General features: G+C 38.7%; 1 protein-coding gene and 1 long non-coding RNA gene across 42 annotated transcripts in view; one reads left to right on the plus strand and one right to left on the minus strand.

Moving 5' to 3' along the window:
- The window catches only part of NAV3 (neuron navigator 3), a 489,648-nt gene that overhangs the window by 381,457 nt on the left and 88,639 nt on the right, over positions 1 to 19,552 (plus strand). For 20 of the 41 annotated variants that reach the window (XM_085537405.1, XM_085537390.1, XM_085537466.1 and 17 more), the window contains 3 exons: positions 10,206 to 10,314; positions 10,702 to 11,085; positions 13,408 to 13,527. In XM_085537405.1, the coding sequence (XP_085393531.1) occupies positions 10,206 to 10,314; positions 10,702 to 11,085; positions 13,408 to 13,527 (613 nt within the window). Of the gene's footprint in view, positions 1 to 1,672; positions 5,144 to 10,205; positions 10,315 to 10,701; positions 11,086 to 13,407; positions 13,528 to 19,450; positions 19,472 to 19,552 lie in introns of those variants that run through there. The other 21 variants (XM_015857110.3, XM_085537384.1, XM_085537394.1 and 18 more) reach the window with 3 other exon arrangements.
- LOC146762352 (uncharacterized) lies at positions 1,402 to 4,139 on the minus strand. Its single transcript, XR_014942605.1, has 2 exons — positions 3,758 to 4,139; positions 1,402 to 1,509 (listed from the first exon to the last, which is right to left on the minus strand). It is a non-coding gene; the product is annotated as an uncharacterized LOC146762352 (long non-coding RNA).

The raw sequence follows: 19,552 nt of genomic DNA on the forward strand, positions 1-19,552 counted from the left end.
AAGAGATGACAACAGAGAGGCTGTCTGACAAAATAGTGTCTAGCATGGATTGTATTTGTATGTAGCAAAGGTATGTCACGGAATTCCTCTGTGTGGAAAAAATTGTACCCATTGGCATGTATTGATGTTTGCTGATCACTTATGGAGATCAACCAGTGGACATGAGCACAATGAGGCAATGGGTGGTGTGTTTCAGTAGTGACAGCCACAGTGGGTCACCTCTGCTGGTGCAGATTTTAATGTGTGTGGGATCAGGCTTTTGTTCATGTCTGGTGAACATGCACAGTTAATGGGGGTGACTGTTTTGAAAAATAGTGTTTTTGCTGTATCAGTATTTTGTGCTTTTTGTAGATGCTGTAGTTTCCATGATGATAAATAGGAGGCATTACATTTGGAGCAGCCTACCTATTTCCAGCCTGATACTGGCCAAGTGATGACTTGTTTTTTCTTGTAGAGCCATAAGACAGGAATCTGGTGCTGGAAGGTGGAGAAGGTGATAAGGCTGGTGCAGACACAAACCCTCAGCAGTTACCTTGTTAATTGGAATAGTCCCTTTCTTTGATTGTCCCCAGCCTGCTGCCATAGCTAACTTCCCATGTGTCTTATACCTAAAGCCAGTTCTTCCTATTGGTAGAGCTACTGTAAGTCTAGGTTTCTCCACAGTTCCTCCATCTCTGCTGGGAACGTGTTCCAGCTGTGACCTCAAGTGCTTCAGAATTTTTCCCTCTTCTTTTTGATGAATATACCACAACTCAGCAGAGCACTCCCAGATGTTTTCATGGTGCACGTACAGATCAGCAGCGCAGCACACATGCAGTATGCATAACACCTCCTGCACACTTTGGAGCACCTTTGCAGGCACTGTGCCAGTCATACCCATGCACCCATTGGGCCAGCTATCATTGGGATAAGGCAGATTTGCAGCCATGGATCACCCATGCAGTAGGTTAGGCGCGTTCTGGGTTCATTAGCCTATTCAGGTTTTGATTTTTTTTTTTTCCCTGAAAAGATATATAATGTATATGTGATGTTACAGACAGAGTCTGAAATTTAGAATGCAAAGAAAGATTAACAAAATGAACCTAGTTAGGCTCTTGATTTTCATGGTATGTCCAGGGTTAAGCTGGTTAAACTTTTTAATGCAATATTTTTGTATGTAGTATCTGTAACATGTATCAGTTTCAGCTGAAAATTTATTGGAGAAGGATGTCAGTTAATTATTTAATAGTCCTCTAAAAATGGTACATATCTGTAACTACAAAGTGTGACTTTATGATATCAGTGATAATGTTTGGCTTTAGCAAGTGTTTACTCAATCAAAGAGCTTAAAGCAAAATGTTTAATTAAATAATCATTCACGAATTTACAAATACTGGCAAATTATTAAAAAAATCTGAGGGATGAAGCAGAAATAAGAGTGATTTATTTTAAGAGTTATGTGCTAATATCAGTGACAGGATTCTTGTAGCATTCAGTTTTCAGGCTTTTACTGTGCTTCTTTTGTGCTCTCTGAAATAAAGAGAAGAATAGAGAAATTGGAGGAAAAAAAAAGAACTGGAAATAGTATGGAAATAGTTTACCTTTTTTTTTTTTTTTTTTTTTTCAAGTCAGCTTCACTGAAGAGACTCATAATGAGAGACTCATAATGTTATGCATTTGCAGATCTATTACATTATTCATTTGAACAACTGCAAACGATGTAGAGAGACTTCAAAGAACATCTTATCTGACAGTAGAAGTTGTCCCAAGTTTATTAGTGGTTAAAAACATTTTTATAATTCCTTTTATGAAAGAGATGGGAAATACAGTGTCATGCATTATGCTGACTGTGATGGAGTGGGGAAATTCCCTGTGCTGGTCTTTATTTAACCATATTCCTGTATGCTGGGTGGAGAATACAGTGAACTGCAGGGTGGTTGGGGAATAATGCTCTGTCATGACATTTGCTTTCCTCTAGTCTCCCATTCTGTGCAGTTGGTTTAGAAAGATTTATTTATTCATTGCTACAGTTTAAAATGGAGGTATGAGCATTACAAAAGTGCTTTTCAGTAAAGAAACCTGAGAATTTCCATACTGCAGTTTTGTGTTTTGTCAAATAACAGACTACAGGGAGGTGTGGTAAAAGCAGGAGGATAAATCCAGAGCTCTTTGCACTGATAATTTGGTCCAAATGTAGATGTGCATCTGCTCTAAGGATAGATCTGTATACCAAGTGAGGCAGTGGGATTCACGGGAGAAAAGTTTGTATGCTCTTATAATTAAGGGCTGCAGTGTAATGTTTGTATATGTGAGGGCTGAATGATGGTTGTGTGAGTAGACCAAATGACTCCATATCCTGGCATTTCTCTCATTGTGTTCTGAATACACAAAAGGAAAGGGTAGCTGCCAGCTACGCTCATGTGCCCCCCACACAGCACAGCTGTCATTTCCATCCTGGACTTTGGCCCATGCTGCAGCTGGGCTGCAGTAGATAGCATTGAGGACTAAATATGCCAGGCCAGGTTTGGTGCTTCTGTGCCTGGTGTGTCTGTGCAGAGAGCTGAGTGCTTCCCTGGGAGAGCAATGCTTGGTGCTGCCCACAAAGCTGGAGCCCCACCAGCTGCTACTGCTCCTGGGCACGAGCACGGTTGCAGAAGCCACCATGGGTGTATGCCACTAGGCCTAGAACCCCTTGGGTGTTATGTCAGTAGTGCAACCCTCCAGGTGTTGCTTTTCAGATGTAACATGTGAGACTTTATCATATCAGTGTGACAGAGTTTTCTTCTGGTCCTATGACTCTGTGGGATAGGTTGGGAATGGGAGTAGGCTCTCTTCTTGACTCTCTAGGAATTTGCCAGTGATTCAGTGTGGAAAGCTGTCATTGTTTGAGACTGCTGACTCTTTTCTCAGTTAGTTCTGTGTTCATGAGGGCTACCCAGGAAAAAATGCAGCCTTCCTTTAACATTTTTTAAGAAGTTTCTCCCCCTGTTCTTTTATTTTTCTAATGCTTTAAAAACCACACTGAGAAAGGGAAATGTAAGCAATGCAGTGCAGTGAGGCTTCTCTTTACATCTGCTTATTCCTGTAGGGAATCTGAATACTTTGTAATTCTTACAGTGACATTTTCAAAGGTTACCTCCCTGTCAAAGCTTCCCAGGTAGGGATTTGAGAGAAGCGATATATTGTTATATAAAAAAACTATGTTTGAAGATTTCTACATAGTATTTTATGACATCAGTTGCCCTTAGATAAGGAAATTTGTATATATTAATTAGGAGTTTTCTTGTTTATCCTTCTACCATTTCTGGGGCTTACATCCTTTTCCCTGTGAGAAAAGGTATATATTAAAATGTAAAGTATTCTGTTCCTCTTGATCTTTTATTTAAAAAACACATTTAGAACTGAACAACTTAGTTCAGGCATGATATTGAATTGCTTTATATGAAAATTACTATTACTATTACTATAATAGAATATCTTCAGAATATTGTGAAACAGTAATTTAATCACAGCCTTTTAATTCCATGCCAGAGTATGAACCTCACAGAGATGCAAACAAGGTGTATTTTAACACTAAAGAAACAAAATATTTCCTTTTATAAATCATCTTGCTGGGTAGTTGCTGTTGTATTCTATTTATTAGCTTCCTTACAATCTTAAATTACATTTTCTAATTTATAAGAGAAATTGCAAGGCTTAATGTTCATTTGCAAATCTGCTTTTAGCTTCCTGCACAAGGAGTAGCAGTGATATGGAAGAAACAGTTCATCATCCTTACCTTTCAGGGAGAAAACTAGCATTTGCACTGAGCTAGGTCTGTGACTGTGGCATCCCGTTCAGGTGGAGCTTTGTCTTGAAACCTGTGGCACTGTAAACTGGGCAGAGGCTTCTGCGTCTCCGGTTTAATTCACCAGGATGTTTGCTGCCATGGCAGCCAGCAGCATTCGCTGCAGTAGCAGAGAAGAGTCATATATCTGGGAATGCAGGTTGAATACTAAAATGCAAGGAGGCTTGTGCAGAGCTTTGCTTCAGTGGTTAATTTTGGCTCTTTATTGAGCTCTGACGTGGAGGCTGTACTTGCAGTTCTGTGTCAGCCCATCTGAAGTGAAGAGCCATGCGCCGGGATCAGTCATGATCTGGTGAGAGAGGGAAAAACGCCTGAGATAGCACTTGTGCCTACTTTGGATTTCAGAGTGCAGCAGCCGTAGACAGAGATGCAGGCCCACCGCTCTGATGAGACCGGTGATTGGATGGAGAGGGGAAAACACAGTTGGCTTTTGGGATTACTTCTGTGCTGGAGCAGAGTGTTTGATCAACTCTCTTCTGCTTGAGAGAAATCCAAGTGAAAATGACTGTAAGTACTGCAGATTAATGTGACAGGAGAGAAGTGGCTTAGCAGAGACAGCAGCGTAATTTTAAAGAAAATGACTGTGCCTGTCTAGTCATTTACAGTGTGTACAGTGCATGTTTGAGCTGTGCTTTTCATTACACGTGAAAGGATGTGCTCCCTGGGATGTGCAGCGTGTGATGCTGCAATGGTCACCTCCAGACCATGCTGAAGAACTGAACTGCTGCCCATCTTGGAAATATGAAATCTGACTGAGGCGAAGCACAGCTGGGAAGATGCAGCGATCTGCTGAATTGTCAGTGTTTAAAGGCAAGGAGGTTAGGAGAGGGTGTGTTCGTCTTCAGAAGCAGAAGTCTCTAACCAACCTCACGCTCATCAGCGAAGGGGAGAAAAGGCGACACTCATATAGGGAGAACTGGTTTGGAAACGCCTCCAAGTCCAGCCAGAGTTACCATCAGCAGGAGGCAGAATCTGGGAGCAAAGGCTTGCTTTCCAAGGCACTCTCGCGCTCAGTGCACTCCCTCTGTCAGCCTGGCCTCACCGCACCCCAAGCATTTCAAGCACTGTCACCTGCTGGAAGCAGGACCTCCAAGAGATCTGGAGACCGGCGTACAGATGAAGGCTTTGGGATTGATAATCGGGAGAGGGGGAAATCAGATGATGAAAACGTATCGTGCACGGCTCATTTCCCTAGCAGGAACTGGACAGAGGAGGAGGAGGAAGGCTGCTTGCGTGAAGGAACTGCACATCTGGATGAAGATGTCATAATAACGATGCTGGGGGACTTAGAACAGGTCCTTTATACTGATATTCTGGGTAAGTTAATGTTGTCTTGAAATCAGAAAGAGCAGGAGACCCATGAATTAGTACATTTCTGCACGGAGCAGATTTTTGATCTTGACAGTGATTTCATGAGACAGAACTGGGTTTGTTTGCAATAGGACACAAAAACAGGGTCTGGTCATTTTTTCCTTGTTTGCTTACTCTTATCTCTAAAGACTGTGAAATAAAGACAATTGTCTAAATAATTTTTGATGGGTGCGTGGGCAGCAACAGTGTGTGAATAATTGAGCATAGTTTTCTTAAGCTGTTGGAAAAAATGAAGGCGAAACACTTAGGTACTATTAATTCGCTCTAAAATTAATCTCATGGCATTCATTCCTATTAATTTTAAACCAAACTATGAATTCAAGATCCCAATTTATAGTAAATATGTCTTGGCCTATGTACAAACTATCCATTACTGTTCCTCCCTTCCCTCTGTTGATAATTAGATCCATATATGAGGAATTGTTAGTGCCAGGGTTTCACACTTTAGCTATATCAGTGCATGCCAGAGAGCATTTGAAGTCCACTGCCATAGGTTCTTCAAAAGGCTTCTGTATTACTGGCTTTACTTTTCATCCCCCAGTGCTCAAAGTGTTCATTTCTAGAGCTTTGTTCTTTAGCCTGAATGGTTGAAACGTCTTCTTGCTTATCCAAGGTCACTCAGCATGTGTCTGGCCTGGAGGCTCTTTTCTCGTGGGTGTGCCAGCCTTGATTGTATTTAAATTCAGGATAAAGTGTTTGCTGTACATGTAATGTAGAAAGCTATCATCTTCAAATGTCAGTGAAACAAGTGCTCTCTTTTTATTCTTAAACTGTTTGACTGTAGTTGTATTCTAGAAGATGTTTCTTCTAAAGATTAGAAGCTTGTTAGCAAAGGCAGCTGAACTCTTCACCTTCTCCTGCTTCACTTCAGCTTTCCTTGAGCAAATCTCTGTTCTTTGTGAGCCTCAGTTTCCCCACCTGCAGAGTGATAATGGTACTCTCATTTGTGAGTGAAGTTAATGTCTAAGAGCAAAACATTCTCTGGTGAGCTGCTTATTATTTGAATCATTTAGGGAGAAATCACAGAATTAATGCAATTATTATTCTCTCATTATCTGCTTTGGACTGTAATTACATGTATACAAGTACCAAAATGATCATGAACGTTATTTTTAAATGTGCAATGTGGGTAAGCTTCAGAACAGTAAATGTAAAAGTTTAGCCTATGTGATCATTGATTTCTGTAAGGTGATTATTTTGATCTCATGTATGTGTATCTCACTCAATGGAAAAACAAACAGTGTTTCTTAGAAACTTACTGAGAGAAGCTGTTATGTTTCACTGCTAACAGGCAAGAATTTGAAGGGGGAGGAGGGACACATTTTTGGAATGTTTATGCTTAATACAAATGATGAAGCTACAACTGATTGAAGGAGAATACATTTCATGAGGTCAATAAAATATCTACATCTGACTTCCTTGTAAGAGGAACAGTATTTTGAATGAAAGTTTCACAGTGCCCTAGTTTTAGTCTTTCTTATCCCAGCCGCTTTGTGCATGAAGCAGAATGACTTTTCTTGTGTGTGAAGCAGAGTCACTTGAGATTACAGACCATTTCTGATATGTGAGGGCATGCAAATATGAGTAGACTGCATGATGGCAGTGCCTATTCTTCTAACAGGGTGTCAGGAAGAATTTGGGATCCCTTTGAACCTATCTGTTGTGTCCCAGTCCTTCTGCAACGAGCACATAATGTCTGTTCTTGCAGACAAGATGTATCTAGCTTTCAGAATAATGTATCCACTAGCCCCATGGACTTCTGTGTGGAATACTTTATGTACATTAGGAGCAACAGAGAAGTCCTTTAAATACAGATAATGTCAGGTTTGAGTCAGATCTGAGAATATTACACTCACTACAGAAAATTTCTCAAGCATTGTGTTTAGTTGTTTATACTTTCTGACTTATTAATAAGCATAAACCTGTCAATCTAACCTTAAGATAAAGAAAAAAATACTATTTGTAAAGCACTTAGTAGCTGTAGTAATGGGGATTTCTTACATAGCACTATATAGTATTTTAAGATCATAACATTCCAGTTCTGTCTCTTTTAGAAAAAGTAGTGGAGTGCTTTTGATATTACCCCTGTGTGACTGAGACATCAAAAGAGATTACACCTCAAAATTTCCACCTTTCCAGGAGATAAGAGTGCTACTTGTTATGATGTTATCTGTCTAAAGATGAAATATTCTCTGTGAAAATATATTTTGGCAGTTTGCCATATAAAGATGCTTTTCTTTCTTTCTTTTGCTATTGCAATTACACCTGAAGGCTTTGTTAAGCTAGTTATTGTGCAATATGTATATTAAAAAAGACAGTTATTGTCATTGTTGCTGCAGGAATTTGCAGAGTTAGCATACAGTGAAGGACAACTGGCCAGGATAAACAGGGAAGGAAAAGGCAAAGATACTGTATATGCAGATTATATTCAGTTCCTCAAATAAATACAGAAGTAAATGACTGTTTTGCCTTAATTCTGCCTGCTCACACCCTGAAATTATTTTTCTGTGTTAACAGAATACTGGCTCATACCAGCAAGCTTATGATTCACTTCTGGTTTGAGGCAAGGCAGGGAACAGGCCTGGGCTTTCCTCTGTATAAGTATTGTGGCAGGAAGATTCACTTTCACTCTTGAAAGTGAATTTGAGTGCATTTGCCAGAGGGACAAAGAGCGATGACAGTGTGTACAGGAGGCATCTGCCTGAAGGCTGTCCTGGACAGTCTGCCTGAGCTCAATCTTGGCTTTCAACAGCAGGCTCAGTCTAACTGGATATAATGGTCTCCAGCACAGCTTTGGCATGAACTCTTCTGCCTCACAGGAGTTTCCAGTATGGCATAGAAACCTCTGCAAATAGTACATGGGATCCATGCATATACTGATCAGCAAGGTACTTGACTGAATAGATGCCTGTCCTAAAAGAGAAACAGTGGTGGTAATTTCAATGAGTGTGAGCATTTGCCTTCTTCAGTGCACACAGATGTCTAAGGAGCAAAATCTTGTGGATGGGCATGCCATCAAGATAAGATAGTTTGGCAGCAGTTCTTGTCTCCACCCCACTGTCAGTTCCATGCCACCAAGCCAGAGGTTTATGGACTGTTTGACCATGAAATCACTGTGGAATTGATTCCCAGCAATAAAACAATCAGGACAGCAACATTTCCTGAAATAATACTGGCTGCAGCAAAGAGGGCAGAAGAAATAGCCAGCAGTGAGGTAGATGGGAAGTCCTCAAACTGGCACTGCTTCAAAAGCTAGCTTGGCATTGTACCAGAGCTGCAGAGGACATTGAATAGTACTGTACATCCTTGGACTATGAGGGAAGAAAGAAAGGGTATATAAAATGTGTATGCAATAGCATGTTTCCATTTACTGCCAAAAGTAAGCAGTGAGCAGACGACAGAAACATGGAGAGCACAGGAGCAATGCAGTTTTTCATCTTGCTGAAAGGCTTTATCCTTTAGTGAAAAATTAAAATAAAGAAGTTAACCATGGTTAAAATAATACCACTTCTTTCAGCAGGCTCTCTCTTGTATTTGAAATAAACGCCTCTATATATATTAAACTATTGCCTGTTGTAGACCCATGTTAAACAAATGTTTGTGGTTTTGATACAACTTAAACTTAGTATGTTTTACACACGTATTCAAACAGATGTTGCATTTAGATTGTCTTATCAGTTTTTATTTCACTAGAACCATGTTGAATATTTCCCAACTTTCTTGTCCCCAGACATCCTCTACTTCTGTCACTTAGATGATACACCATGCTTTTCCTCAGAGACGTCATCTTTGTTTAATTTATACTTGTATAAATCCACATACAAACATGGGATGAATAAGGATGGAACGGAATGAGAAATGCAGCAACTTAGATACCAATCTTCATGTGTATTTTACATTTTACAAATGTGGAATATCTTAGTGCTGCATAGTATTTTGTCTATTTAAATTTCTGATCTTGAAATTTGTATGATGTTGAATTTAAATTCACAAGACTATTTCATGATGGATGTGCTCAAAGATGAAATAGTTTCTCAATGCCATGAAAATTCTAGAAATAAAATAGAAGATTTTTCTGGATGGGAATGTTGGAATCTGGAGTTAAATATTAGAGAAGTGTCCAGTGACTGCATGATAGTGTAATTGATGATGATGATGATACTGAGGAGTATTGACAAAGTGAGGTATGGCTTCAAATTTGTCATAGATAGAGTCAAAAAGAAAGGACCCACAAGACCAACTGTACTTCTGTCACCAGTGCTACCACAAGCCACTAAACCTTATCTTGTAGCTCCTCATCCAAACGCCTCTTGAACACTGCCAGGGACTGCGACTCCACCACCTCCCTGGGCAGCCATTCCAATGCCTGACCACTCTGAGAGAAAAAATTGTAATCTCCCCGGTGCAACTTGTGACCAGCTCCTCGGGTCCCATTTGTTGCATCCCTGCTGAAGGCTGCTTAATTCCATAATTATATAAATGATTCACCTCTTTAGAATGTTTTGACTTTTAACCCAAGTAAAATAAATTAAGAATAATCTACTACTTCAGGAACCAAACAGTTAAAGAAAGATGCTTTGAGTACTTTGAAAGAGCCTGGATATTAATTGCATACAGAAGAGATGCTGTAACAGTAGTTTTGGATCTTTCCAAACACAGATTTACTGTGGCTTTCTTTCTTGCCACATCATGTAAAATGCCCAGGAGGAAAAAGTCAGCGTGTAATGTCTCAAGTGGTCCATGGTTGCATTTTGCTTTGATTGTAGAAAATAGAAATCCAAACACTCTTAATCTAGAGTTTCATTAATGGATTAGGGCCCTATCAGGGATGCTTCACTAGAACTCTCTTCAATGTATGTGTCTTTTATTACTGAAAGAAAGGGGTTTTATTTTTTTAACAAGTTAAAGAGACAGATGTGTTTACAATCATATGTACATATTCTCAACTGTTTACCATGACATGTTTGTATGCACTGAAATTTATATGACTTTTGTTGATTTCTTGCAGGGGAAGACCCTGAAACAAGAAGAATGAGAACTGTAAAGAACATAGCAGACCTGAGGCAGAATTTGGAAGAAACTATGTCCAGCCTTAGAGGGACCCAGATAAGCCACAGGTATGCTCCTTTTGTGTAGGCTACTTAAATATCAGCTTATAGAAATGTGTTATTACTTGCTATGTGATTTAGAGACTTAACAAGGGAAAATTAACTATGACATCATTCATACTGTTTTCTAGACTCCCTCAAAACCACTTATAAGTGACTTCAGTATACTTTTTTGTCAGTGCCTTATGCAATCATTCACAAAGATGCTTCTTGTTTCATATACATATCTATTTAATAGTCTATAAAGTTTATTCTAAATTATTTACAAGCAAAGATTTTTATCACACATGTGTGCCTGCAGACAGACAGACATGCACACACAGAGCTTTTTTTAATACTCCAACCATATTCCCTGCCCTTGCTTTTCTTCCTGATTTCTCCATTTTGTTTTGATAGCACACTGGAGACAACTTTTGACAGCACTGTGACAACAGAAGTGAATGGGAGAAGCATCCCAAGCTTGACAAGCCGGTCCACCCCAGTGACGTGGAGGCTTGGGCAGGCCAGCCCTCGGCTACAGGCAGGAGATGCCCCGTCCCTGGGTGCTGGGTATCCTCGCAGCAGCGCAAGTCGATTCATCCACACAGACCCTTCTCGATTCATGTACACCACCCCACTTCGCCGAGCAGCTGTTTCTCGCCTTGGAAATATCTCACAGATCGATGTGAGTGAGAAGGGAAGCAGTGATTTGGATATGTCCTCTGAAGTTGATGCTGGTGGCTACATGAGTGATGGGGACATCCTTGGAAAAAGTCTCAGAACAGATGACATCAATAGTGGGTAAGCAGCATTTTCTCCTATTTGAACTAACATCAAATTGGCAATTTCATTACCATTTTCCTGAAAAATTCTGGCACATAAGTGGAATGTGCATGATAGATGCTACATAAATATCTAGAAATAATGATAATAAAAATAAGCCCCTAAGTTGCCAGCAATGTTCCCACCTGCCTTCAAATCCAGATCTTTCTCTTTCACATCAGTATGAATCTTCAGTGAACACTGATAAGAGCAGAGGTTTATTGCTGTGGAATTTCTTAGTTGTTTGGTAAACCATCAAGTTTCACTACTTGCCTTAAGATGGGTTTTCTGGCAGCATTTCTGCCTTTAATGGATGCGTAGATTTTTATTTTTTTTTTTTAAAGAATAATAATAATAAAAAAATAAAAGGAGTGGAGTCCTTTGCAGTGACTGATGAGTTGTATTAATTAGCTCATCACTTCAGGGAATGAATATAGTCATCTTGTGTGACTTTTCTTTGCATCAGTAATAAGAATGACTCAATAGACAGTAAGTTACAGTGTACTCAGTTAACATTTTTAGGTGTAGTAGATGTTAAAAACAAGTTAATAAGTTCAGAAAATTCAGAATTCATTGAGGCATATAAAGTCTTATCTTTTTCATTCCTCTTCCATTTTCAGTTTAATTACTTTAAACGCTTGGGGATAGGAATGCAGCAATAATTAGAAATTAGTGTGAAGGAGGCCTGTTAAGAGACTTGTAATATCTCTCCATTCAGGCCTTAGTTATAGAATATAAAGTCCATATAGACTGATTTTCACTCAAACCAGAGCAAAATTTAATATGCAGTTTAAGAACATTGGAGTGTATTGCTGAATACACCCCTCGCTAAATAATCTCTCAGAAAGTCTCAATTTTGTCTTTAATAAAAGGAAGATCTAGTAGCATAGGAAAAAAATATATATATCTTCTGCAGATTTCAGATATCAGACCTCCAGAAATCCCTTTCTGAACTGTGGATCCCTTGATGTTTAGTTAAAAATAAACAAATTGATCCTTTGTGTTTTAATGTACATGAGATCCAGATTGCCATCCAGGACACGATGCTGTCTCAGGCTGTTGGTGTCTCACAGGGCTTCCCTACCATAGCTCTGAACTCTTAAGTCTGGACCAGTTCACATCATGAGGGTGGTGATGGGTGTTCCTGAACTGCTGTGTCAGTCCCTCAGTCTCACGGATTGAGAGAGCTGTTGATTTATATTAAATCAACTCCAGAAGGAAACATGGAGTGAGGGCCAACACTACATCTGGAACACCAGTGGTGTGTGTGAGCTTTGGCTTGTTCTTCAGAGTCTGTGTAGAGTTATTAAAGTTAAGTGTTTGTGTACTTGGACACACACTTTGGCTGAAAGATGGATTTGAATGGCATCATTTCATGGCTCTAGGAAAACTTTTGTTAATGGCTTGAATTGGGAGTGAACTTCTGTATTTTAGATATTCTCCCAGCATTGTGGATCATGCTTATTTCAGTAAGCCTGTACATTTGCTTTTTAGTAGGTCCTCTGTGGAATGCCAATATTTTTCAGTTATCAGAAACAGGAGGGAGATATAAAAATCAAGTTATTTAAGACAGTTTAATGTAAGATCCTTCAAGAAAATAATGGAGAGATCTTGAGAGAAGCTCATGGTAATGCTCAGTTACAAGCACCATTTTAAACATCTCACATTGATAACTAAACTGCAGGTAGGCATTTCAGAAATTACTGCTGCTACTTGAAATTCAGAATTCGTTAATGGTTCTCTAGTGAGTAAGCAGCACTATTCCCTCTGTTCAATTCATTAGTCATTCACTATAATGTGGAGTGGTAGAAATAAAGCAAAGGAAACACAGATAGAAACAGATGTTTAAATAACACTGTAAGGGCTTCAGTGGTATCTCTCTTCATATGAGTGTGTGCATCCCAGCAGGGACTGTGGATTTAGGTTCTTAATTTCTGTTGCAATTTAGATGAATGATTTTGTTTGCTCATTTGTTTTCCATTAGATTTATATCTCTTGCACCTAGTGCTATTCTTTGACAAGACTGCAGTACTTAAAAGGTACTTCAAATTTATGAAAATACTTTGAGCTTCAGTCTAAATATATTGTGGCAAAACAGGTTACCAAATGATCCTAGAAAATGAGCACATATCTAATCTCCCTTCACTGAATCCGTAAACTGAGAATATTTAGTCTAAGTCTACATCTAATAGCACAGTCTTTACCTTAAGTATTTGAATTCCACACTCCATTAACTTCAGAGTGAAACATAGTTGGCAGATGGCTTCATTTCCCACTGATTGACCACGCATTTATTTTCAGGTACATGACAGATGGAGGACTCAACCTATATACGAGAAGTCTGAACCGAATACCAGACCTAGCTACCTCTAGAGATGTCATTCAGAGAGGGGTTCATGACGTGACTGTGGATGCAGACAGGTAACGGTGCTTTGCACAGTAAAACCCTATCTGAGCTTTACAGATATTTTTCATCCTTCATACCTGCTAATATACCACTATTCTGTTCATAAGGAATAGCAAGAGAAAGCAAGCTTCAAAGACTAGATGTGTGATCACTGGATATGCTAAATGGTGCAGTGGATGGGGAAAACGCAAATTTCTCACAAGGGATGGGGAATCGGAGCAAGAATTTATTGTTGAAGGTGTGAGTGAAAATATTGAGCAGCACACACCTCAGACCCATAAACTTGAATTTCTGAAAAAAAGACATGATTTTTATGGGTTGCCTTGTCAGTAAATGTGCATGGGGAGAATACACAGAGTCACTAGGCAGCAGGGAGCTTGCCTGTGCCTGACAAGTGCTATAAAACATACTCCTGGAGTTGGCTGGGACCAGAACCCTGCTCTTCTTCCATTATATTGCCCCTGAGCAGTGGGAGGCAATAAGTGTGGTTGTGTGCTACTGTTCATGCAGCATGAAAAGAGACATTATCATACCCCCATACATGTATATATAGGTGTGAGCATAAAAACATACTCCCACTACTACTTCTGAAGATCAGGCAAGAGTTTTCTTTTTCTCTTTCTTGATCTTAAAGTATTTTCACATTTGGTGGCTTGTGTCCCTCTCTGGGAAATACATATCCATAACCTAACTATTGCAGAACTTCATCATCACAGAGCTGTCAGCTCTGAGGTTTTGGTCAGACAAGCACAGAGATAAGGAGCAGCTGTGAAATTTGGCAGTCTTCAGTTTTAGGGGTTTGATCTGTCCCATCCTTTCAAAATCAATGTGTTTAATCAAGGGTTGAAAGATTTGTAGAGCAGCAAGTTAGTTGAAGCTTCAGGACAATAACCTACATGTGATATTATTTTCACTTCTCCCAGTTTTTCAGTGAAAATAGATCTATGACACAAGTCAGGAATAGTCAGCATTAGTAAAACAATACATGCAGTGAAGTAGGGTAGATAGCATAATTTTCTTCTCGAGATTCCGGTTACTTAAAATAAAGGATTGCTTTAACTGACTTAACATTTATTGACCTTGAAGAAAAAGTCAATTTTAGATGGTTTGTGTTGGTTATTTAGAACACAAGCAATGATACGATGCAAAGACCAGAAAAGTGTTGGTAGGCGTTTAAGAAAAATAAGTTGGATAGAACCCAGGCAGTAACAGAAGGAGAAAATGAAATGTGGGCAGGAGAGACTTTGTGGAGCTCTGTATGTGAGAACATGAACCTTAAACATGAAGTGGGAGAGATGGTGGACAACTTGGGAGATAGGAATCTAACAAGAAAAGACAGAGAACACTGATAATGCCCACATTTTTATGTTTCTGTATATCTAGTTCGTCTGGGATGAGAAGTTATTAGAGATCTCTTTTTGAGTTATTCATTCACAACCAGATTTCAAACCACAGATTTTCCTTGGAAAAAGGATGTCCAAATATAGGGATTTCAAAATTTTCTTCTCATTCTTCATAACCTAGGTGCCACTCTAAGCCTTTGTGTTTGTTTTGCTTTGATGTGTCCTTTAGTAATGTATGTGTTAATTTGTTCTGTATAGTGTGCAGTTACGTATGTTCTGGATGTGAAAATATGGAGAGGTTATCAGTTCTCAATTAATGAGATTGTCCAGTATTTACCAGTACATAAATCTGTTTTAATGTGTTTATACAGACTTGTCAGAGTGGCTAAAAAAAAAATCACACCCTAAACTATTCTGTTGTTTCCGAGTCTATTAAATTTGAGTCTTTTTCATGTTAGATTTTGAAGCAGAGAGTTCAGAATTTTAAGGAGATCGTTTTGGGTCTTGAGGGAAAAGCTGACCAGTGTTAGGCAAGACACGAGGTTTTTAAAATATTGGAATTCATGCATGCTTATGGAAGAGTTACTTGATCTCAACTATATATATTTTACATATATTTACATATATTCTGTCTTCACTGTGTATTCTCAGACTTCTCTTGACATTAGTAAACTGCATGAGCAATTCTCAAAGTCATTTTTTTTTGAGGCTATAGTTGTGAAGTTGGATTTACTTTGTGCAGACAGTTTACCCTTACACAAACAATGAATGCTTGTGCTTGTCCGGATGGGATGCTATAATACCTGCCATTTGCTGTCATGTAATTAAAAACTTAATCATGGTGCACAGGCATGAGGAATTTAAATTAAAGATTATTTTGCCATTTTCTGACCTTTCAGTGCTTGATTTTTTTGCACGTTAATCATGTTTGACACTTATTTTTTTGTATATAAGTGTTCACTATTCCTTGAAGCAGCAAGAAGGTGTTTAGGAAGTGGGAAAAGCTCAAGTATTTTTATGAGTTCTGATGACAGCAAAACATATGCTTGCCAAAAATGAATCACAGCAAAATTGTTCTAGGTCACAAAAAACCTGTTTGTTGTGATCTTCACCAAAGCATGTCACATATATATGAAATCAGGTAAAAAAACAGTATAGAAATTGCTGAGACTCCTGCTTTGTTTGAAAGGAGATGTTTTGAACCTTCACAACAGTGTGGATACCTGAGATTCATTATCACCTCATGTAGCTTTCTACGTATAATTTTTATACTTTGGAAAGGGAGGGAGGGAGGTGAGGGAAGGTTTTCAGAGGTAGGTTTTTCAGGGTTTCAGGGTATTTTTTGCCACTAGTTTGATGAACTTCCTTGGAAGCACATTATTCTATTTTCTGTTCGCCACGTAGATTTATGAACAATATTAGCATTTTCTCTATAGTATCATTACTGTAGACCATTTTAATAGTTGGCAGGATTTGCCCTGGCCTTTCTGTTGTAAAAGATTTTGCTGGCATCTCTGTGCAGGGAGAATATAGGCTGCAAATATCTGATTTACATTAGCTGGCATCCAGAGAGAGAAACTGTCTGTCCATCACTACAGCCAGCAAATTTTGCTGACAGCAGCTCTATGTTCTTCATGAAAATTCATCTTAGATTTTCTCTGACGACCCAAACTGCAGCTCCTGCTTACGTTTTACAACTTCTTTGTTTTTGTGGGCTGGCAGTGCAGTATTCTTCAGGTAGGTGAGCTGATAATATCCCTAAGAATAATGCCATTTCTGGAAAATGTATACTTTGTGTCTGATTCTCATCTCATGGACAAATGAGGAACAATTCATTAAAATTAAGGGCATAATCTTGTGTAAACAGACAATCAGGTCTCCAATCTGATTGCACTCTTAAGTTGGTTTATGATGGCACCTGCATTTCTGCTTCTTTGGTGAATGCCAAAAAGCAAAGTGTTCAAGGATCTCCTTTTGGAAACATAGCATGAATAATCTCATCCAAACAATAATATTAGATTGCCCTTTGAACAACTTCATAAAAACTTAAATACATGAATGCAACATAAGCTAAGGCTCAAGTGTTGCTTGCATGCTGCTCAGGAAAGCAGATCACTGTAGAAATGAATGCAGAGTGGTTCTGGAGAAAGAATTGAAGTGGTTCAGTAAAAGGATGAAGGGAACTGGCACATGTCAATAGTTGGATCTTCTTTTTTTTTTTTTAAATTGAGATTTTTTGTCTGTGGGTTCCTTTTACTCGTGAGTTACCTTCCTTCAGATCCCATAAAAAATTAGAGGGCAAGACAGATTGTTTGCAATGAGAGTAACTTGGGATGTGGCTGGGAGAATTCTCAGTGGTATGATACTCCTTTTCATTTATTCTTCTGTCTTCCTGCTCTACTCTCTATCATTTGCCCTCTGGGACTCTTAGAGGGAGTATTTAAGGAACATTCTTGGAGTTCAAAACCTTTTTCAAAGTACGATGAGCCAAAAGAGATTAAACATAACCACACAAAATGAATTACATTCTTGGAAAGAATAAGGTTCATAGAAAAGTAAATAGCAGTAGTTCCAAACCACCCTGTATTGTCAATAAAGCTGTTAAGGAGGCCTAATGGATCCCTTCCTAGGAGGGTGTATAGCTCTACTGAGTTCAGTCACATTGTCCTTCCATACTCTACACCCACTGAATTTAGCACGCTATCAAAAGTCACAGTTTTCTTCACTTTCACAGTGGTAAGTGTAAATTATGCTGCTATTTTGTCTTGACATCTCTTGATTGCACTTTTTCACCTTTTCCTTGGAAAAAAAAAATCTGTAAAGGTAGATAGTGTTGCTTAGTGTGCTTTTATCATGACCTGCTTTGTGACTCAGCTGTTGCATTGAATCTGAGTGCCCTTTTGCATGGCTTCAGAGTTCTTGTGCACGGGGAGCCCTTAAAATGTTTCCACCATCTGTCACACATGTAGAAGATTTGGCAGTTAGCTCAGATGCATTCAGGCTGGTCTGCTTGTTCTCAGCCAAACCATAATCACCATAATACATAATTAATTATAATTATAATAAAATAATTCCAGATTTTGCTTGAGGTTTACTAACTGACTTCCTGCATGAAAGGCTATAAGTCTTCTTATGGTGTTTATCAGAATAGATGAACCTTGAGGTGGAATATTGTACATTTGGAAAAGGATCTTTGAGGTACTGAACTGGGAGCCCTCTGTTTCATGGTAGTATCAGAAGAGGCCAAGAGAGACCATGAACTAACTTAAAACCCTGATGGAATATGATGCCCAGTCTTATACTGGAAAATTCTGACAGTACAGTGGAATTGATGGTGGTGTTTTAGACCTTGACTCCTTGGGAAGTTGTTCAGTGCACAAGCATACTTTGCATTGCCTTCCTGTCCAGTTATTGTTGTGAAATGTCATATATGTGAGCACTGTTCTGGTATTGTGCTGCCTGCAGTGTGCCCCTGCAGTTTGGTGTTGATGTGATCACTCCTCTGCTGTTTTGCAACTGTTACCTGCTCACTTTATTGCTTCCAGAATTTACTATAAATAGTTAAAAGGAAAAGTGTATCCCACTACATTTGTGTTCTTCGCTGTCTGCTCTCATCCAACCTGCCCTTTCATCTCCCAACGTTTCAGTTCTACCCAGCTCTAAGGATCAGTGCCAATGACAATAGCACAAATATTATCCTGTAGAAATGAAATAATATACTGAAATAAACTAAATAAAATTGATATATATACCTCTAGGATGGATCTTCTTTTGCTGTAAATCAGCTGCACTGTGGGAGGCTTCCTCTACATTTACTGCACCTGACTTCACTGCTTAGTATGCCTGGAAAAGCTGTATAGGGGCTTAGACTGAAAAAATTGCTCATAGGCCTTAAAGTTAGCTTCATTCATCCAGTTGCATGACCTGCTATATCTTTTCTGGCTGTGGTTTTACAGTATTAGTAGGTCCTTAGGACACTGAAATAATTATAAACATCAATTTTTCACTGTTTTTGCAATTATTACTCAAATATCTCAAGAAAGAATAATTAAAGTATGCCTCTTGTGGAGCAATTTAAATTTAAAGCTCTGTTTTTAATGTTGTTGCTCTCTTCTATCCTTTTAATCTTGTGTAATTTCTTTTCACAGCTGTTACTGTTAACATTTCCCACCATTTACTTTTATTATTCTCGAATGATCCTGCATTTCCATAATCTCTGGTGTAAATCTTTCCCCATTTTGGCATCTGTTAGGCTCTCAAGAATGTTACTAGTCAGAACTATCTATTTCAATGCATAATTCTTTTTTTTTTTTACGTTTCTGCAAAATAAGGATACTAAATTTAACTACCTACAGCATAAATACATGTGCATCCATGCATGAAGAATAGAATAATTATATCAAAAAGGAGTGCTTCTGGCTTTTTGGCTCATTATGACTTAAAGTACTAGGATCCTTTGAGAATAAATTCCGTATTTTATAATGCACAATGAAAAGTAAAATTCTCAGTAATATGATTTTGTACAGCATTATTAATTTAGAAAGAATTGCTTTTGAATTGAGTATGACTTTATTTCTGATCATGCTTCCAAAAGTAAGGATTTGGACAATATAAGGTAAGCAGAACAACTGGACTTTGGTCTCGCTTTGTGAGGTTGTCCCTTTCCTTAGTTGCTTTAAGTGTCTGTGGAAGTTGC

This window comes from Coturnix japonica, chromosome 1 (assembly GCF_054131305.1).
Source record: "Coturnix japonica strain WE chromosome 1, WE-NBRP24, whole genome shotgun sequence".
NCBI lineage: Eukaryota > Metazoa > Chordata > Aves > Galliformes > Phasianidae > Coturnix > Coturnix japonica.